A 22,823-nucleotide genomic window follows, 5' to 3' on the forward strand; every position below is an offset into this window, starting at 1 on the left:
GGCTTGCCTTTGGATATGATTTTTTAAAATAGACTTTTATTTTTGTGGGGAGCAGTTTTATTTACAGAAAAAAATTGAGCAAAAAGTACAGAGAGTTTCCATATACTCCCTAAACCTTCCCCAATTTCCCGTTATTAATATCTTGCATGAGTGTGGTACATTTGTTACAATTGATGGGCCAATACTGATACATTATTATTAACTGAAGTCCATAGCTTACATTAGGGTTCACTTTTGTGTTGTGCATTCTGTGGGTTTTGACAAATGTAGTGACATGTATCCATTATTAAGATGTCAAACAGAATAACGAATAGTTTCACTGTCCTAAAAATCCGTGTGCTACACCTGTTTATCCCTTCCCCAAACCCCAGGCAACCACCGATCTTTTTACTATTTCCATAGTTGTGCCATTTGCAGAATGTCATATAGTTGACCACCCATATGTAGTATGTAGCCTTTTTCAGTCTGGTTTCTTTGACTTAGCAATATGCATTTAAGCTTACTCTATGTCTTTTTATGGCTTCATAGCTCATTTCTTATATTGCTGAGTAATTAATTCTCTGTTGTATGGATGTACTACAGTTTGTTTATCCATTCACCAGTGAGGGACGTGTTGGATGCTTTGAAGTTCTGGCAATTATGAATAAGGATATGATTTATATCTTCTTCTTTGGCAGTTCAGCCAAGGGGACATGGCAGAGTGGAACTGTATTTTGGGGGTGCTGGGCCCCTTCACAGAAGGCAAGACTCCAGAATGGTCTTAGGTTTGGCTAACCTGTAAAGCTGTGACCAGGCCAGATGTTGGGGGCATTGGGAATCTGGATGACATGTGATCCTCCTGTGTTTTTCCAGCCCTTCTGGTCAACTTGGTCATTCAATCAATCATTTCTTGACGTATTAGGTGCTGGGGACATAGAGGTAAGTTCATAGGCTCTGGCATCAAGAAGATCACAGTTTAGTGAGGGGGTAGAATTGCAAAAGAATCATTACAGATTGGGAATATTTAAACAAACAGGGTCTGAAAAATTAATGACAGTGACTGATTTGTAGGGTTAAAAGAGAGACAATTAAAATACTAGATGACACCACCATCAAAACTCACTCCAACCCTGCATGACAAGTGTTACAATCTAGGTGAATACTAGGAATCCATAGAGAAGGGTTTGGGAGGATGTGTAGGGTTTTATGGAGGAGCTGACCTGGCAGAAGGGAGGGGCAAGGTGGAGGAGACAGGTGACCCGGTTCCAGGCCAGCCCATGACAGTGCATGAAGGCTGGGGAGTGAGGCTGCTTCTGACCCTAGATCGACTCCCAGAAAGTCAAGAACAGCATTCAGGTGTCGGGAGAGAGTCCATTTCAGAACAGTGGCCTGTGTTTCTCTAGTGTCCCATCCCTCAGGGAATGGCCTCTCATCCACAAACCCAGGTGGCCAAGCTAGAAACCTGGGAGTCCTTCATTCCCACATTCTGTCTGCTCTATCCCTGAATCTTTCTCAAGCCAACCCCTCCTCGCCATTTGCCCACCGCTGTCATCCAGACTTATCCCCTCTTGGCTCAGGTTACTCCAGAGGCCTCTTAACCAGTTTTCTGCTCCCACCCCCTCTGCCCTCCAGTTTGTCTCCCTTGGCTGGCCATGCTGGCAGTGAACTTAAGAAAAGCCTGTCTCATTAGATTCCTCTCCTGTTCAAATCCTTCCAGAACCCTCTGTTACTGCCTGTGAGACAGATTTGAAACTCTACAGTATGGGCCCATGAGGCCTCTCCCAGGCTGAATCTCCTGTGTTTCTCCCATGTCTCTCCATTCTGGCCATTCTTACCGCTGTACCCCTGCTGAGCTGCCAGTCACAGTCAAGTGGCCATCTTCCTTGAACAAACTGCTCTGTTTTGTAGCCGTTTGGGCCGTGTATCTGCTACTTGCTCTTCCTCATGGCACTTCTCACTGTGGTCAGTTTGTCAGTGTCACCTCATCTGAATTTCCACTCCCCAGCCCCAGGGTCATAGGTGTTGCCACTCCCTCACCTGGGGCCCCTTAGTATTGCTGTCACCTTGTCATGTGATGTCAGCATGGTTTGGGGACATGTCTGTCTCCCCACTAGGCCATAAATTCTTTTGATGGCTGAGGCTACCTTCATTTACATTTATCCCCCTAGTGCACAGCATAGTACCTGCTTGGTAGAAAACAATCAATAAAAGGTTATTATAAGGGGGCCGGCTCTGTGGCTCACTCAGGAGAGTGTGGCGCTGGTGGCGCCAAGGCTGCGGGTTCGGATCCTATATAGGGATGGCCGGTGTGCTCACTGGCTGAGCGTGGTGCGGACGACACCGTCCTGAGGCTTGCGATCCCCTTACTGGTCAGAAAAAAGAAAAAAAAGAAAGGTTATTATAAGGATTATTTTACTAATAAGTATTTAAAGTGTGATCGTAATCCAAGGGAATTGGGATTTAAATAAGGTCTTCTGAAGCAGCCTGTCTTATCAGGTCTCTTATCGCGTCGTGGTGCACATGTAGCCTCTCCATCCTCAGGCTGGGTGGGCTGCCCTGCGGCTGACTGGGGGGTCCGCCATGCAGCTGCTCACCGTCATCACTACAGGCGGACATGAAGAGTCAACTTCTCAAAAGCCCTTGCTTTCATATGTTTGTGTTTTCTCTCTGGATTTACACAGTGACGTAAGTGTCATAGTTAGGATGTGAGGGCATTTCAGTGGCTCAGTTGTTGACCTTATTTCTATCGTACAGACAGAACCTATGTCCAGTTCTGTTTCTATTAGCCATCTTCAAATACTCTTCCCACTTCCAGGAGCCCCCACTCCCAGCTCTGGGCCAGCAGCTGTGTCACCTCTCTGCTTTAGTTTCTTCACCTGTAAAATGAAGCTGTTGGGTTAGATCAAGGATTATTGCTTGGTGGTCCATAGACTCTCTTGATAGTCCACAGGAAGTTTCTAGCACCCACACCCTCTGAAATTAGACTAACATCTCATGTGTCTGAAATGTTTTTTTACACCCTGTATAAGATGTTTAAATGAGTCTCTGACTCCAAAACGTTTAAAAATCACTGGGAAAAAAAGATTTCCAAAGTCTGACCAAGAAGTTTATTCACTGAAAAATAAAATTTTCACTATGCTACCTTTTCTCTTTAAAACATCAGCATGTCAGATTGCACACAGGTATTGATATTCAACTCTGTACCCCATAAATATGTGTAATCAATTATGTGTCAACCCCCCCCCCCCGCAAAACAACAAAAATAAAATGAAAAATAAAATATCAGCGTGTAAGAATGAAGCGAGGGCTGCAGGTTGAAATGGGCTGTGTTTCCCTGGGCGATACCATGAGGCACACTGAATTCATGAGAACAATGTCCAGGGTGGACTTCTTCAGACTCACGTGGTGCCGGCAGTAACTTGGGTTGTGTGCTTCCTGGCTAGGGAGAGAGCGTCACCTCAGCCTGGCTGCTGACTTTCTGCAGGCTGTCTTTGGTCCCATTTCACAGAGTTGCTCTTCACCAGCTCTTTCTGACAGGTGAGTCTAAAGAGCAGATGTCACACAACTCAACACCTGGCAGAGGAGGAGCTTGTTTCTCATGCGGCACCTGTAAATTTATGACTGTTGTATTCTTCATAGCTGGTGCAAATGGAGCATTAAGTGTAGACATGGGCATTTTGCCTATGAATAAATCTCCTCTCAAAGTGTGGTGTATTTTGTAGCAGCGCAGGAGAAAAAGGAAAGTGATTGTCTCCCCTGAGCATAGGAGAGGCTCATAGGTCTTGGTCTAAGTTTTCCCGCGGAGCACTTGGTTAATGTGTTTGACACTTGGGAAGAGAAGGGTGTGCTGTAATTATTACTCGTAAAGTCAGTGATTTTTATGGGCCCCAAAGCATGATATTCTAGATGTATCTTTCAGTCTCCTATTTCTCTTCTCAGAGGTGATTTTGGTCCTCCCCTCCACTTTCTTTCACTGATGTAAATTGGTTTTGATTTTCTCCCTGGTTCCTTCTAATTAACGTTCTGGTTTTCCTTTCCCCACATGCTGAAGCTTTCTTCATTGAGCTCTTGGCTGAGCAGGCAGCGTGGGACCCCTTTGGCTGTGCATTTCGGCACTCTTTGTGGGCCACGCAGAAGGTTTCCCAACAACAAAGCAGGAACGGTCCCCAATGGCTTTTAATTTTTGCCCTCTATTCCTTGTTATTATAAGCTCATTTAGAGTATAATACATTATTGTATCTATTAAAGGAACATAGTTCATTTTAAAAGGCAAGAAACATGGAGAGAAAGGATAGGAAGGGCTGTTACAAAGACTTCATCAAATAATGTTCTGGTTATACCTCCTTGTCCCCACCACATGTAGGCTCCTAATTGCCCTTTACTCACAGGCTAATGCCACACAAATGATTGCACTTTGAGCAAATTTAATTTGGAGGCAGTGGGAGAATAAATGCATACATAGCTTCATTTATTTATCAGCCATGCACAGGCTGTGCTTGACCTAAAAATATGGGAGGCATAAGCAGCCTCCTCCCCACTCCTCATCCACAGCTGTTGGAATTGGCACTGCAGCTGGCATGGGACCTTCTGCAGCCTGGGCTCTTCTGAGCTGCTGGCTACCTCTTGAGGCTGTGCTGGGGGGACCTCTTTGCATACCTCCCACCTGGCAGTCCCAAAACTTCAGGAGAATGGCAAGCCTTTAGAACTCTAGCCTGATCCCAACCCCACATTTCAGCTTTGAGTTTTACTGTTTTGTTGACATTCACCAGGAAGGACCCGACGAGTCACTTCTTAGTTGCTCAGACACCTTTTCCCTGATGCTGTGACTTGGAGCTCTCCAACTGAGTCAGAGTGGCAGGAACCATCCCCCGCTTCCCCCCGTACTCTCCCCTGATAGGGGTTGTCCCACCCTTGCTGGCATGTGTTCATAACCAAGGTGGACAAGGAGGAGAAAAGAGAACCTCTGTGAGCTGATGGGGGAAGTGTGAGGTTTGTGTAAGGTTAAGACTCTGGAGCTGTCTTTTTGCTGGCTTAGGGTGGGCTCCAGGCCCCTCTTCCTGTTTCACGTATGGAGTCTACTTTTTTTTGCACTGCCTGATTGTCAGTGTACCAGGTTAGCTGGAGGGCCAGAGGACCTGCCAGCTTGGCTCCACTAACCACAGGCTGCAGCCATATGTGTACATGCATCTACACGCACAACAAACCCACAGATGCACATGAGAGAATCACATGGGCAGCACAGTCTGCAGAGTAGAGAACTAGACTGCAGAACTAGGGAGTGCCAAGGCTATCAGTCATCCTACTCAAGGAAGCCTTGCACATACCATGTAACCCCGAGCTGAGAATTATGCCTGAATCTGCATAGACGGGCTGCCTCTGAAGAAAGAGTGGTTGGAGTTCAGCAGGATATGACTTCAAGAGTGATGTCAAGCACACTCTTGGGAAGCTGGCAGGCCAGGTGCTGTTCATAGGTAAGCCCTTCTCGCTCTAGTCTAAGCTGAAGGGGAGACCTACACAGCCATGGTAAGTCTGATTTTCTGCATAGCGAAGCCTGGATGCTGGGTTTCTTAAACTCAGAATGTTGCCCAGCAAATAATGCTCCAGACCATACCTCCCATGGTGCTGTTAGAACTGTTGCAAGGAAACCAGGACCTGGGCGGTGGGAAGAGTCCTCCTTTGGCCTGCATGGGCCTCTCTTGTGCCACATCAAAGGGCTTTTTCAGCAGTCGCTGGTTTGGGTGTGATGTCTACAGTGAAATTCCTGCTGAAATTGTGCCTCTTGTAAAATGACAAATTATATGTAATTTACAAATATCCTTGGTCCTAATCCTTCCTAAACCTCTAGGTAGGCTGTGATATCTCCTAAAATGTACGTTAAGAATTAACAGAGCAAGTCAGGTTAGGCACAGAGGCTTTTTGGTACCACTGTGTTTTAAAAATAGATGGCAACTTTAAGTTTTAATGAAGCACTATGATTTTATTTTGCAGGTTTTATTTTGCACCATGGTATTGGTTCTTTGTGGAGAGAAAATATCTTATTGAATTCTCTAGCCAAAGATTAGTGCTCTAGAGTCGTATTCCTTTAAATGAACATTTGATTATTTTTATTTCAACCATAATGATGATGACTCCAGTATTGCTCTCATGTGACATAGAGTCCAATGCATGACATTTGTTAAAATGTTGATTGCACAGAAAAATTAAAGGTTTGCAGTACTTTGGGAGAGGGTATCTTTGTCTGTGAAAATGAAATATCACTGCCAGTCATTTGTATGAAGGATGAAAAAGAGCTACAACTTAACAAATGCCACATGGTAGGATTTCTGATCTAGACCTTGCCTAGTGCTTTATAGTATATAAAATTAAAAAGCAGTGTTTTAGAGGACATTTTCAGCCTAAATATATAATATTCTTATATAGATTAGCTCTTCTTTTGAGCTTTGATATTAAAAAATAAAATGACATTAAAATTTGCGAATCTCTCTCTGAAGTCTGTATTGACAATTCTCTTGCATAAAAGAATAAATTATTTTTTGGAAACAGTACTATTTTATTATTCAGTTTTGTTTAGAATAGACTTATTTAAACAAATAAATGACTGTAAAGTGGTTTTTTTTGGAAAGTAAAGACAATTGGAATGGAAAGTACTTACTCCTCAAACAGAAATTATGGTTTGCTTTACTTAAATGGCACTTGGCACAAAGGGAAGGGGAAAGTTTTTTGGCACCACTCAAAGACATCTTTGGTATTTGTAGAGGGATGTTTCTTATCAAAGGGTGACAGGGGTGTAATTGCTTCCCTGAGGTTTTCTATTCTAGTGACACTGAGAACTCAGTTGTGATGTCCTAGAGGTGAATAATACAGTGATGCATACCAATTGAAAGACAGAGATTGTCAGAGTGGATAAAAAACAAGACACAACTATATCTATAAGAAATTCTACATAGATATGTTCAAAAGAAAAGGATGGAAAAAATACCATGCAAACACTAACCCAAAGTGGTCACATTAATATCAGAAAAGTGGACTTTAAAATAAGGAATATTGCCAGGAAGGGACACATTATGTAATGATAAAAGGTCACTTCACCAAGAAGCCATAGCAAACCCCAAATGTGAACATACCTAACAACAAAACTTCAAAGCACCTAAAGCAAAAACTCATAAAGCTGAGAAAAGAAATGCACAAATCCACCATACTACTTAGAGACTTTAACACTCCTTTCACTCTAATCTATAGAACAAGTACATGGAAAATCAATAAGAATATAGAATGCCTGAACAACACTGTCACTCAACTTGACCCAGGGGATATTTATAGAATAGTCAACCCAATAACAGCAGAATACATATGTTCTTTTCAAGTGTACTTGAAGACATTCACTAGGATACCATATTCTGTGCCATAAAATAAGCCTTAACAAATCTAAAAGAATTGATATAAAGTATATGTTCTGATCATAAAGAAAGTAAATTAGAAATTAGGACAGAAAGATATTTGGAAAATCCCCAAATATTTGGAAATTAAACAATATACTTCTAATAAACCATGAGTCAAAAAAAATCTCAGAGTTAAGTCACTTCCTTTTGAATTGAATGAAATATTTAATATTAATAAAATTTTGTATTGAATGAAAATGAAAACACAATATATCAAAATTTGCAGGAAGCACCTAAAGCGTTGCTTAGAGAGAACTTTATAGCATTAAATACTTATATTAGAAAAGAAAAAGTACTCAAATCAATTAGTTAAATTTCTACTTTATGAAATTAGAAGAAGAGAAGGAATTAAACCTGAAGGAAACAGAAGAAAGAGATCAATGAAACAGAAATCAGAAAAGCAATAGGAATAAACCAAAACAAAATAGTGTAATCAACAGAGTGGGAGAAAATATTTGCAAAACATACATCTGACAAAGGATTAATATCCAGAATATACAAGGAACACAAACAACTTTACAAGAAGAAAACAAGCAACCCAATTAAAAAATGGGCAAAAGAGCTAAATAGGCATTTCTCTAAGGAAGATATCCAAATGGCTAACAGACATATGAAAAAATGCTCAACATCACTCTGCATCCGGGAAATGCAAATCAAAACCACATTGAGATACCATCTAACTCCAGTTAGGATGGCTAAAATCCAAAAGACTGTGAACGATAAATGCTGACGAGGCTGCGGAGAAAAAGGAACTCTCATACATTGTTGGTGGGACTGCAAAATGGTGCAGCCTCTATGGAAAATGGTATGGAGGTTCCTTAAACAATTGCAGATAGATCTACCATACGACCCAGCTATCCCACTGTTGGGAATATACCCAGAGGAATGGAAATCATCAAGTCGAAGGTATACCTGTTTCCCAATGTTTATCGCAGCACTCTTTACAATAGCCAAGAGTTGGAACCAGCCCAAATGCCCATCATCAGATGAGTGGATACGGAAAATGTGGTACATCTACACAATGGAATACTACTCAGCTATAAAAACGAATGAAATACTGCCATTTGCAACAACATGGATGGACCTTGAGAGAATTATATTAAGTGAAACAAGTCAGGCACAGAAAGAGAAATACCACATGTTCTCACTTATTGGTGGGAGCTAAAAATTAATATATAAATTCACACACACACACAAAAACCGGGGGGGGGGGGGGGGAGAAGATATAACAACCACAATTATTTGAAGTTGATACAACAACCAAACAGAAAGGACATTGTTGGGGGGGGCGGGGGAGAAGGGAGGGAGGTTTTGGTGATGGGGAGCAATAATCAGCCACAATGTATATCAACAAAATAAAATTAAAAAAAAAAAAAATACTCCTCAGCATCTTGGACGTAACACTAAACTAGCATTTCCTTTTTAAAGATGCCCAAAATGAGACTCTGAGATCTCATGTAACTTGCTCATGTTTACACAGTTACTTAAAGCAGGTTTGGAATTAAAATCCAAGAGCTTTTCACTTCTAAAAAAAAAAAGAGCTGATTATTTGAAAAGATCAATAAAGTTGATCTCTAGCCACACCGATAAGTAAAAAGAAGACACAAATTACAAATATCAGGTATAAAAGAGAGGATATTGCTATTATAGTCAAAAAAAGATGACAGGGGTTATTATGAACAACTTTATGCCCATGCAATTAACAACTTAAATGCAATGTACAAATGTCTCAAAAGACACAAATTACCAAAGTTCATTCAAGAAGAAATAGATAATTAGAATAGTCCTATATTAATTGAAGAAATTGAATTCATAGTTAAAAACCTTTCAACAAAGAAAACTCTAAGCTCAGGTGGCTTCAGTGAATTCTGCCAGAGATTTAAGGAATAAATAATACTAAGCCCACAACTCTTTCTGAAAGTGAAAGAGGAAGGAATATTCCTAACTCGCGAGGAGCATTGCTGCAATATCAACACCATTGCAAGAAGAGGAAACTGTAGATCAATGTTTCTCATGAATATAGATGCAAAAATCCTCAACAAAATAGTAGCAGTTGTTCTCAGCTAATTTTGTTTCTATTAGGACTTAGTTCCTGTTTTAAAAATTGATTATTTTGACTATAGCGCCAAATAGTAAAACCTTAACAACTAACCATAATCTTCATTTAGATGAATCAGAAGCCATGACAGATCACTAGTAACTAAAGGTGACTCTAACTGTGATATTCTGAGTCCACGTATGACATATTTCTGTCATCTGGTGGTATACTTAAGCAGGGAAGTCAAATGCGAGCCTTATTGCTTTATAAAGAGATACCGGGAATCGACTCCCTTCTACCAGTGTTCTTCCTGGATAAGATAAATCTGGCTGGAAGGAGTGATCACCACAGAGACCGCTGGGTTCTACTTTAGTAAGGGTTGGGGGGGGCAGGGCTGCATGCCAAAGGCTTGGCAGACCATGCAAAGGATTTGAGCTTTCATTTTGAGTACAACAGACAGCCACTAAAGGGTTTAAATGGGGCGGTGATACTATCAGGTGGTCATTTCCACCCAACTCTTCTGGTCTTTGCCAAATGGCAAGATGTCCATGGTGAGGCCTTTGAAATAGCTACTTCCATGCAAATGCTGAGCCCTACCTACTCTGTGTCCTTTTAAATCCCTTTTAGATGGGGACCTGTCCACTTCCAGCACGACCGTGCAAAGCAGGTACCTCCTTTACATAATCTGACTTGTGCAAGCACTTCTAGATTCATGTGGTCTATGCCTTTCCACTCAAGGTCATGACACTCACACAAGAGGAGGGTATGACTCTATACTTACCCCCCCAACCCCCCCCGGCTGGAATTGAAGCCTAATGTGGTCCAGTCACCAGCATGACATTGTTTTGAACTCTTTTATTCTATCTAATTTTAAATGATTTTGTGTTCCACTGTGTCATATAAGTGCTTGATTTAACACTGAAACCATTTTCCTTTAAATTGACTGTTGTCCATTACCATTTTACAGATGGGGAATCCAAGGCTTAGAGGTAAAGTGCTTTTCCCAAGGTCACATAGCTAGAGGGTGGTGACACTAGGTTTGGAATGCAGGCAGTGTGATCATTTAGTCAGTCTTTGCTCTTACTAATTCCACTGTTCACTGTTGTACCTCCAGTGCCTAGGACAGTGGCCAGGTGCTCAGTAGGTCTATGTTGGGTGGTTCTACTGGGGAAGTCTGGTATCTGGCATTAGAAATGCAGCCCTATGCACCTGAGCCACCTGGGTCAGGACCAAGCATGGGTGCTGGGAAGCTGAGCAGAATCCTTGCTGTCAGGCATCCTGCGTACACCAGAACTAGGCTCTCCCTTCCTCCTGTGCATCTTTAGCACCTTGTAGCACTACCCCACTGGCCAGCTGGTCACCGTGGCCTACTCATCTCTCTCTAGTGCTGTATGGTGAGTCTGGAGGATTGAGGCCTGTGTTGAGCTCGCCTCCTTCACACGTTCTGGACTAACTGTACCTGTGAAATGGGACCAACTACAATGGGGTTATAGAAGTCACCCTGAGTCTTACGCCAGAGAACATTGAGGCAGGGCTCCCACATCTGCCTTGCTTCGGGCCAGGACCCATCCTTGAGCATGAGTGAGCAGCTGGGCTCAGGTGGAGCAAGGGCTGCTTCCTGCCTAAAGGGAGGCAGTCAGTCTGCAGAGCCACCGTGCTGCCCTTGGGTCTCTTGGGCTGCCTAGAGAACCCTGGGCCCACAGGGGTGCTTAAGACAACCAGGAGACCCCAGGGAAAGGGAAGTACCGCAGTTGTTCTGAGCTCAGGTGCAGCAAGCGGGAGGTGCTGGGGCTGTAGGGCAGGGGAGGAGTGAAGTGGGAGGATGATGGGTGGCGTCGATTTTCTGGATATGGTTGGCCGAGTGGAAATAGTCCATAAACTGGAAAATAGAGGCTGTAAACAGCTGAAAGAGATCTGGAGAGAGGGAGGCTGGGAGCTGAGGGTGCAAGTCTGGGTATCCTTCTCCACAGCTCCACAATCCCTCTCCCTGCCACCAGTAACAGACCAGACGTGTGTATGAAACAGTCTTACACTGTTGGAGGTGAGTCTGTATCCTAAATGGAATGGAGAAATTTCCATTACCTTTCCAGTGCAAGTTCTGTTACTGTTCATATCCTCTCTGTGTTTTTACCATCTGTTGAGTGAGTTTAATTAATTTTATATGTTGTATTCTTTATTTCAGAAAAACTGTACAACTCCAGTGGACGAGATTTAAGAAGGGCCCTTTTCTCCCTGAAGCAGATATTTCAGGTAAAAAGTAAAAAAAAACCAAACTCTTTGTTCCTGCTTTTGCATTGCTGTGGAATTAGACACAGACAAGACTACACCTGTACTTACTACAAAAGGGAAGTCGCTTTAGATTGCAATGTATATTAGGTCAGAATATCAGTCAAGAGGATTTTTACCATATCAAATATTTCGAACTTAATGAAAAGACAACTTTATCAAATCATAACATTTTTCCATATTTACTAACAGTTTTTCAAAAGAAAAGGCTGCTATAGACATAATTGAAGACCTGTGTTCCGTTCCCCAGTACCAACCACACTCTTCCCACCCCACACCTGGCCCCCTCTCTACTGATTGTGGAATTTGGTGTTCCTGGTGCACATGCATGTTTCTATCCTAATGTTAAATATTCACCAACAATATATGAAGTTCTTCTGTAGAAACTATATATATATGTTATGTTGCATGTGTCCTACTTCAGCTTACTTCCTAAGAGTGAGATAGAAGTAGGCGTGACTTATGTAGCTCTGCTTGAGGATTGCGTTGTATGAATAAAGCACAGTTGTGTTGTTTATTCTTCTACTGGCAGACAGGTTGGTTAATTTCCGGTATTTTGCTATTATAAACTATGCTGTTGTGGATGTGCTCCCTTGCTCACCTGTGCCAGTCTCTCTCTTGGGTGCTTCCTAAGCCTCCCCTCAATCCCCACCCTGAGAAAGTCACTGGCTTAGTGGAGAAAACTAGGACAGGTGTGCAGATGATCACCCACGGGGGTCTGCAGAGGGGGCAGGGTCGGGAGATGGACGAGTGGAGAAGACAGCCTTTTCATTGAACTTGCGGCTGTCTACGTTCCTTTCTGTTATGATTTTGGACTCTAGGGTGTATTCTACTTCTCTTCAGTTCCCATCTTATCCACATCCTTAAAAGATTTTGTCAGTGGTCGTTCTAGCCAGAGTGGGTTTCTGCCTGTCTAAGAGGGAATGGGCAAAAAGGCTGGTCCAAAGTCCATCCCTTCTGCACGTTCTCGTCCCATTCTTAAACCTGTTCAATTATGCTGTTCTCTTTTTCCCAGAACAGGGTCCCTTCTTCATGTCAACATTTCTGGAGACAAGCCCACCATTCTCTATTTCTGACTTCCGTGGGTCTAGACTTGGTGCCCTGTTGTTTTGTCATGCTGCACATCTCAGAAATGCCCTTGGGGTTAAGGTCTGCCTGGGATCAGGCCTGTCCTTTTCTCACTTGGAAAATTGCACCAGCTGCCCATGGCACTGCCTGCTTTTGGTGCTCTCCAATGTGGTCCATTCTTAGCTTCCCACTAGATGGATTTGAAGGAGTCTTTTTCTTGCTGGTTGCATGTTGACTTCTGGTTACATCTGAATTTCTCAGGATAACATGGAAGCCCTTCTTGATCTGGCCACTGCTGCCCACCTCTTTGTCCTTGGCAGCATTCTAAGTTCCTCTGCAGATGCATCCCAAGAGCAAGTCATGCCTTCTCTGTTCTGCACCTCTGCCCCTGGACCTATAGATCCCATCCCAGAATGTTTTGTCACCCCACATCCACTCCTCATGTCTCTTAGCTTTCCTCCTTGTATCTTCTTCTGCCAGGGATCCTCTCTCTAAATGACCCCTCATCCTAGTCAGGGCCCTTCCAAATACTTTTAAAGTACGCTGTGCTTACCCCTAGTACAGAACTGAGGATGCCACAGGGCACTTGTCTGAGTCCATTTGTCTGTGAATTCCCTGGATTTCGTCACCAGCTTTTTGGTGCCTAGCATCGTATCTAGGACCACTTAATAAACAAATGAACTGGGTGGATTGAATAGTCTTCTAGCAGATGTAGATGTCTTCAGTCTTTCCTGTCTCTTAATTTAGTTAATGTTAAGCTATCTAATTAATTCTCCCAAATCTCCACTTCCAGTGTGTCTCCTCTGTGTATTCCTGCTACTTAGCTGAGCAAAGCAAAACATCCTCACCCTCCATCTTGCCCTCCTCTCCAACTCAGATCCCCACTGTAGTTGGGCTGGACCCTTCCTGTAGCACTAGAGGGCCATGCTCATGCCACCCCTCACCCTACCTCAGTCCTTCCACTGTTCAGCCTTGACTTCTTTCACACCTGATTGAGTATACAGTTGGTGACAGAACCACACAGGCAGGAGGGACTTTAAAACACTGTACTTTGTGCACTTGTAGTAGGATGTACACTAAGAACAAAAAGAACTACCAAAAAAAAAAAAAAAAGATCTACAGCAATCGTATTGGTGGTGATAGTGTTGGTGTTACTATTCTGAGAATGGTGTGTGTGTGCATGTGTGATTCTAATTCTGTCCATCTTAGAGTTCTTAAAAATTAAGATTCTTAAGTTAAAAACTGTGTATTCCTGAATTTAATTGGAAATATCAGAATGAACCTGTGGTATATAAATCTTAAACCAACAAACAAATAAGCATATTTCTAGCTCTGTTTATTGAAAAGAACTAGAAGTAATGATGAATTCATTAGCAGAAAGCACCACTAACAATGAGATCGTGGTCTAAAACACCAGAAGGAACCAGAGCTCCTTGGAGAAGTGGCTGATGCCAAGTTGGGAGAAGGAAATATGATAGAATAAACTTGGAACATCTTGTCAAACAGAGAGCAAGGATGCTATTGAATACTACAAGGATTATTGCAAAAAGACCTCAGAAGCAAGTTGAAGGGTCTCCCACTGTCTGGCCAAAGATGGGGCAATAGGCATCAGTAAGGATAATAATTGCAGGAGATTGAAACATATCAAATAAGTTTGAATTCGGTTCATAATGATACTAAAAAATAACAATGGATTGGCTAAATGAAGGCAAAATATACTAATAAACTAGCTCATTACTGGAAAATGCTAGTGAACTAGCTCATATTTTGAAAATGGGTGAATAGTTTTAGAATCTCACATTTATATTGCCTTTTCATATATGAACTTTAGGATATCAGACTGAAGTTGAGGGAAGATCTTGTTTATAGAACTATTCTAGCTAATTAGGAGGAGTAATAGAATTAGAGTATCACTATTTGCAGCCCCTGATGAATGAATGGATCAACATATTGATCATCAAGGGGTGCTGATGTGACAGAAACAAGATACACCCAGGTATTACATGCCTCCTGATGGAAATACAAATTACACTGATGATGTGGTCAAGCCAACAAAGTCAACTCTGGGTCCAGTCATGCCTCTATATGCAATTTATAAATGATCTAGGACAGAGGCACATGCTAAACACAGGGTGTAATCAATAAAATCCAGACTGTGGGCTACTCTACAGGACAAATGACCTGGCTTCTTCAGCACATAAATTTCAAGAAAAAAAAAAAAGAGAGAGAGAGAGATGGAGAGAACCATGAATTAAAAGATGTTTGAGTCATATCAACTAATTGTTTTGTATAGATCTTATTTGGATCCTAATAAAACTGTAAAAAACAGTATTTATGAGACAGTTGGAAATTTGGTCACTGATTAGACATTTGATAATATATTTAGAAAGTATTTTTTATTATGAGTCCACATTGGAATATTTATGGATTAAATGATGTGATATCTGAGATTTCCTTCAGATTAATATGGTGGGGGTTGGGAAGGATGATAGATGAAACAGGATTGGCACAAGTTGATCGGCACCTGGGGTTCACCAGACTATTCTGCTGTCTTATGCATATGTTTAAAGTTTTCTAAATTGAAAAAGTTAAAAACAAGAACAAACATGTTTAGATTCTTGTTGCCCATCACTTTAACCAAGCTCACTAGTAGTGTGCGTCCTCTGAATTCTCAGGGCCACCATTTCTACTGTTTATTCATTAAACAAATGTTTTTGAATAACCTTGCTGGTGCTCTGTAGGCAAGGAAGAAGGTGTTCACTGCCAGAAGTTTACAGTCTGTTTGGAAGACCACACACATATGCACAAAACAGCACTCAACCACAGGGCAGCGATGCCTGGGGGATTAACCGGATTACATAGGCAGCAAGCTGTCTGGGGCTTGGATTACCACCTTGCATACCCGTGGGTCCCCATCTCCATCATTGCCTGTGTTTTCTAGGTGTGGAGGTTCTTTTTGAAACTAGACTGTAAGGGCCTAAAAAACAGAGTCATTAGTCGTTTGGATTGGGTTGAATATTCCTTGACCAAAAGGCATTAAGAAAAAATGATCACTGGTTAATGAAGGGTTATTGTAGAAAATTCTGAAATGCAGCAATAATCATTTATCAGTTAGTGTTAACATTTTGATTTCATTTCTAGTCTGAAACCAGCGTTTTAAAAATCATTTATTAATGCCTATATATTTTAGGATATATATTTAAGATCTAGTATATTACCAGTTTGGAAGATTTTTCCCACATTTATTATCCACAAAATTCTCTTTCCTAAGTGCCTTATCTTCATATGTGCGTAAATTTTAGTTAAGGTTCTGAATTATTTTTATAAACACTGTCTCGCCTCTCCAGTGTTCTTTCCGAGTGCCTTTGCCAGACAGTCAATTCTCTGCTATATTAATATTAGTGATTAGTTTGAGTGGTTTCTTGAGAGCTTGTTCTCACTTTTTCACCATGAAGTCATGTGTGAATCTAGTTTTAGTTAAAGTAATAAACATTTGTTACACGCTTGGAAAAACTTTCTGACTAGACATGAGCTCATCTAAATGTTCACTTTTCACATATGCTGGTGGAAAAGGATATGGATGGAGAAAGAATTATTTTTTATTTCCTTTATACATATGAGTGTAAAGTAATTTTCCAAAAACTCGTGATATTGTCCCATTTTCTTTTTCGTCCAAAGCCATGATTATCTTAAAGTCTGAGTTAACACAGCTGTCTCTCATTACTTTCAGGGCCTTGCTCACCCACCCTCCCCCCAAGCCGGCTCTGACCCTTTAGCGTGCTTTCTCAGTTCAAAGGGAGCCTTTGCTGTGCCTGCCCACATTTAGCTCAAGTCCCCCATCAATATAATTGGAAAATGCCATAAAATCAAAATAAGGGGCTGATTTCATGTAGGATCAGAGTTATGCCAGTTCACCGAAATTATTTTTTCTCTTTTGGAGATAAACCATGGTTGCTGACTATTCCTATAATAATAACCTGCCATTATTCCATCAAGCTTTCTACTATTTACATCACTGAGGTTTTTTATTTTTGCTCTGTTGTTATAATTTAAGACGAATGTCCCAGCCTTATCCTAAATGTGTTTGAGACAAGGCACTGTCCAGCTGAGGAACTTTCCCAACTTCAATTGAGGAAAACAGTGGTGGAAAATTCCCTCTCATAGAGCTCCACAGCACTTGGTACTACAGAAAAACGACTGGGCTTGGGGGCTGGCCTGATGGAGTTAAGTGATCTTGGCCAAATTGGTTTGCCACTCTTGAGTCTCCATGTCTTCATCTGCAAGGAGAAAATAATATCAGATCAGTGGTTCTTGAAGGAGCTGTTCTTCAGGATTTCCTAGGGAATTTAATAGCAGAGGCTGGGCCTTACCCTGGAAATTCTAATTAAATCCATCTGGGTAGGGTCCTGCTCACTATCCCTTTTTAAAACCCCAAGATGATTCTAATGTGAGTCAGGGGTGAGAACCATCTGAGCACCTTGGAATCACCTGGAGGGTATATTAAACATGTTGCTGGGCCTTTCTTGTAGCTTCCTGTTTAGGAGGTCTGGGGTGGGGCCGAGTAATTTGAATTTCTAATAAATTACCAGGTGATGCACTTGCCGCTGGTCGGTTTTGGTCTTCATCTAGAGACCTCTCTTTGAGAACCACTGGATTAGATGACCTCTGAGGTTCCTCCCATGTCCTGCCTTCTGTGAGTGGGTGTGTAAGCCAAGGTGGTTCTCCTGCTGGATGGTGCAGTGGTTCCAGATCTGGTCCTGTGCTTGCTTCCTTGCTTGTCCTGCAAGCCCCACATGCTGGAGGTCGGAGAAACTGCTTCCTTAGGTCCGTAGCATTTTCAAGCCCCTTGTAACCACTATTCTGAAGAACTATCTTTGGAACACAGGCGTGGCTGAGTCCTTCGCTTGATGGTCTGTGTTGCGATAGAATGTTCGCTGTGGTTAAAACCCGGTGAGCTTCATGTGGCCAGTCCCTTGGGACCTGTGGGGGAGTGGAGGCTGGTCATTTTTGAAGAATGAAGAAACAGAACACTATAAATATTTGTGATAGTCAGGAGATTCATTTACCTTATCTTTATTAGTTGCCCAGGGGGCGGGCAATTAATTGGTCTTTGGCAAGTGACGATGTAAATGACTGGTTGTAAAATTCCTCTGGCGACAGTTAAGATGCTTCATTTGAATAGAGCAGAACAATCTTTCGGGGTCATCCTGTCTTCAAAGGCTTGTATAGTTTTAATAGCACAGCCTCATGGAAGATGGACAGTATTTGAAGTCTTTTTTCTTCTTTCCTGCCAGGATGACAAGGATTTGGTGCATGAATTTGTAGTGGCTGAAGGTCTGACGTGTTTGATCAAGGTGGGAGCTGAGGCTGATCAGAACTATCAGAACTACATCCTGAGGGGTAAGTCCATGACTCCGGGCGCAGCGGACGCCCAGGTGCAGGGGAGGTCTGGATTTGACTTTGTAAAGAGAGCTTTGTAAAGGACACAGATTCAGGGGTAAGGTGGTAAAGACACTGACAAGGTATGATATCTTCATGAGGATTTATCAATTCCAGACAGTTAACAGGTGACCGAGCTAATTTACTGACTTTCACCTGGAGTCTTTTCCAGATTGTTAAGAAAAAAAAGAATGAACTATTCATTAGGTTTTTTTATTTGATGAGAAGAGGAACACACTAAATGAGTTTGGGTAGAGCCTGCACTTAAGCAGAAAGTCACTCAAAACTAAAGAGGCCGATTTATTTGTTGGGAAAAGATATTTTCTTTACCTTGAATGATCACCTGGGGCTCTTGTCAGAAGTGCATGCTCCTTACTGTTTCCTCCTGTTTCTGACTCAGTAGGTCTGGAGTGGGCCTGGGAACTTGTATTTTAAGGAGTGACTCTGAAAGCTTCCTCCATAATTTCACTTATAAAAAAGCAGTGCACACATGTGGAGTTTGAAGTACTGATTCCTGTTCCAGTTCATAAAGTTAATGGTCTTTTTATAGTTGTAGATTTTTTCCTGCACCTTCATATAAATAATTTTATTTGATTCTGTTAAAAAAAAAAACAAAAAAAACAACAACACTGTGAATAGGCAGGTCAGGAATTATTAGATTTGATCATATGAAATTACTGTTAACAGTTATTGACCTACAAAAGGAGAAATTTCGTACAGTTCAATATTATCTCCATTTTGCAGTTGAGAAAAATTGATACTCAAGGCGTGCATTTTGCCTAATAATGTCACTACCCCCTAGTGTGTCAGGCTGTGGCTGTGCCCAGGCACTGGAACATGTCAAGACTGGTCACAGTTCTACTGGTCCCTTCTGTATCTGTGTCTGTGATCCCACAAACTGCATGTTTGTTGTTCATATAAGAAAAAGAAAAACCCAAACCTTCTTTTTTCTTTCCCCTTGAATAAAGGAAAAATACAAGAAAAGTGTGATTTAGTGTGAGTTGTCCATGGTTAGAGTTGAATGAGACAGGCAGACTGAAGCAGTCACGTTGCCGTTCGTTTTCCTCGTGTTCCGTGTGCCATCCAGCACATCAGATCAGAACGCTCAGTCCTTCTCCCTGTGCCTGCTCCTGGAGAGCCGCTGCAACAAGAAGCAAGAGCAACAGAGAAAACTTATGGCTTGTTTTAAAAAAAAAAAAAAAAAAAATTAAGGTTGTGTGTTCAAGTCAGTGCTGTTTTCGTTGGTGTTGATAAATGCCAAATGTGTACGAGAGTGGGAGAGCTCCCGGCCCCTCACTATGCTGCTCTGTGGTGTGCACGTGGCAGCTTTGTGAGTCGACTGCTTTAGTCTGCATTCAGTCTTTTCCTAGACTTAGATGCTCGATTATAGGTTGTCAGCAGCGATGCTTTATTGATGCATTTTATGATTTCTCTCCTTCATGTAATTTAAATATTTAGATGTAAGCTGTTGCGGTGTGTGTAGACAGATCAAACTTAAGTTTTGTCCTGCTATGTTGTGTCCAGATTCAGCTGTGGTTGTGTGTCTAGAGAGATGGGTGCAGCCTGGATTCTCATCATGTTTCCATTCACACTGGTCCAACATCTAGAATAGGGGAAGGCATGGGAATAAGGGAGGGAGAACTTCCACTACTGTTTTCCAGGTCAGTCATAATATGGACATTCATAAGTTGAACCACGTGACGGGAGATATGCCTAAAATTGCGTAATTCTGAATAGTGGGTCCAAACTGTCAGTATATTTATTTGTTAATGTTTAGAGTACATCATTTTAACTTTACCAAAAAAAAAAAAAAATTCATACCCAGTACCTCTCTATAGAACTAACATTATAGCCATCTACGTGTTCATCTTTATTCTTCTGAACCTCGTCTAGGAGCATCTATTGTTTCTGTGGTGGTTATCTCACCTGGGCGAGAAGGGGGGCTCTGCCAGCTGTGGTCAGCCCCTTTTATCAAGAAGGCAAAACTTTTGTCAGAGTGCCTTTCACTCCCCAAACTGCACATGGTTTAGAACTGGATCACATGACCACTTGTAGCTGTAGGGGAGGCAGGCAAGGTGAGTGGCTTCCTGCACTCTGAGGGAGGCAGCAGAGAGATGTGGCTGTGGGCTTGAAGGTTATCAGCCTTGGCCACATAGAGGGAGTTAGGAAGAGTGAACACAGCACAGCTGAGAAAGCCCTTTCCAGTGAGCAGCAGAGAGTGGCCTGGTCTGAGGCAGTGAGTGCCTCCCACCGACCAGGGAGTCCTTGTACAGGGGGCAGGTTAAGCTTCATGGCTGCCTGAGGTCCCACATGGTGAGCAGTGTGAATTGTACTTCCCTACAATGGAAGATGGTGTTGACCTAGGGAACTTCACCTAGGCTCTCTACCTTAGTGAGTGTTCATCATGAAGTTGCAGTGGTTTATGAATTAATTTGTAGTGTTCTGATCTGTACCAGAAAGGTACCAGAGGTAATTACCAAATATTTAAGTATTGGAATGCTCACTCATGACCAGGAGACAGCCCTGTCAATCACCTGTTGCTTCTCTGACTGCGTAGAAAATGGCAGCGAGCTAAGACCCTTGCTGCAGATAGATCGTCCTAAAATATGAGGAAGCTCCATGTTTTCATGGTTACCGCCACGTCCTTGCCTTCTTATTTTGCTTTCCGGTAGTGTCCATTTCCTGGAGACCAGAAGGCTCACCATGTATTACCTGGAACATGAACAAGTGCTCACAGCCACTCAGTTTACTGCTTCCATGCACTTTCCCAGCCTGCACATGTCAACTAAGTGTCAGAACACTCAGGGTAACTGGGGCACTGTGCCCAGGCATCAGCACGTTTTGATGTATCTAACTGAAGCCCATGCCAGGAAAGGAACTTCTGAGGCACATAAGTGACAGATTTCTTGGGGTGTGGCTTTTGTGTTTTTATACAAAGAAACTATCATTTTTCCTAGCCCACATGTTGAGTCACCGCTTTGTGACTTTGAAGAACTTCTCATGAAGGGTTTTTCTGGGTTGTGATCAGCTGCCGACAGCCTCTGGAGATTTGTAGTCAAGAACAACCTTTGAGCTGCCTCTTTATTTGGCCAACCGTGTTTTAACCGTATTACCTCGGGTGAGGAATGGTGAGGCCAGGTGCAGAACAAGGAGGGAGACTAGAAAAAAGTTTGAGTTTTGTTACTCACAGTTCCCTGGGAGAACAAAGCACTCCACACAGGGCCTCTCAGGGAAGCACAGGGGTCAGTCACAAGGCGGAGGGAGGGAGGGACTGCGGGCATCGTGGTTTCCAAGGGAATGGACGGATGAGGCAGGTCAAGCAGGTTTAGGGTTGGCTAGTTCAAATCATTTCAGCAGGTTCGGCGCACAGAGGCATCCCTGGTTGTCTGGTACCTAATGGGCTGGAGCGTGAGAGCCTGCTGTGGGAGGTGGTTGGACTACGGACTTAACGGGCTCCTGGAGAAGGGGAATCAAATGGCCTCCAGCCAGGGCCTCAAAACTGGGTCAAAGACAGCATTTAAAAAGTGACATTGCAAACCATAAGGAGGTTGATTGTCAAGTGCTGGAGAAGCGTGCCCTTCATGAAGTTACCTCAGGAGAGCCTCTCGTGTAACACGTGTGAGTCTCTTCAGGCCCGAAGGAAACATGCATATGGAGAAACCAGTACTTTCCTACATCTGCTTTTAGAAGTCTTTTAATTTATCTTTATTTTTGTACTCAGCCCTCTGTCAGTGTGTTTTTTTTTTTTTTTTTCCCTTAAAGGCCCAGGAATCCACTGCTTTTGGTTGAGGATATATCTGCTGAGAGGTAAAGATAGCTTTGACTTAAAGTGCAGCCAAGTGCTCTCCCGAAATGTGAGTAGGCTGCTGGGAAGAGGTCTTAACTGCACAACATGTAGAAATAATATTTATCTGACTTATTATTCTTGGATGGCTATAGCTCATGATCTAAAATTTTTCAGGATGGCCAGCATTAATATAAATCTACTGTGGAATTTTGTACCTCACAATTATTCTTATGGAGGGAGGACCCAGAGTGGTATATTCCTGGGAACGTAAACTTTCCACACACATTACTGAGCCTTCCCTTTGGGCCATGTGCCATGGTAGACCCTGGGGTTGCGACCATGAAACCAAGATATAATCCTGCCCTGAAGCAGATCCCTGTGAGATACTCTGTACAGCATATTTTATATGTCGCCATGCATGTGTCTTATATATAAATTGCATATACACAATAGGCTTTGAGGTAGACAAGAGAAAGAGAAAAACAGTAAGACCAGCTGCCGTTTCTGGCTGTACCTCAAGGGAAGCTGCCTTTTTTACAGGCTAGTTTTACATGGAGAAATTTGATTTGGTCATTTCGCCTAAAGCAAAATACCAATTCATCATAAAACACCTCAGTCATTATCAGAGTTATTTTAAAAGCTGAATAAGGTCTTAAAACTTACAGTGAGTTTTTAAATGCTCAACCCTTTCATTATAGAAGAAAACTGCAGGTATTTTGTTTGCCTCTATAATGTTTTTAAATATGTTTTAATCATCAACATTTAAAATTTGGGAGATTTGATATTT

At 42.2% G+C, this 22,823-nt stretch overlaps 1 protein-coding gene across 1 annotated transcript in view; it reads left to right on the forward strand.

Moving 5' to 3' along the window:
- Window positions 1–22,823, forward strand: part of FHOD3 (formin homology 2 domain containing 3) — a 478,616-nt gene that overhangs the window by 207,890 nt on the left and 247,903 nt on the right. The window contains exons 4-5 of the mRNA XM_063076795.1: window positions 11,639–11,706; window positions 18,105–18,210. Coding sequence (XP_062932865.1) covers window positions 11,639–11,706; window positions 18,105–18,210 — 174 coding nt within the window. The remainder of the gene's footprint in view (window positions 1–11,638; window positions 11,707–18,104; window positions 18,211–22,823) is intronic.

This window comes from Cynocephalus volans, chromosome 13 (assembly GCF_027409185.1).
Source record: "Cynocephalus volans isolate mCynVol1 chromosome 13, mCynVol1.pri, whole genome shotgun sequence".
NCBI classification, from domain to species: domain Eukaryota; kingdom Metazoa; phylum Chordata; class Mammalia; order Dermoptera; family Cynocephalidae; genus Cynocephalus; species Cynocephalus volans.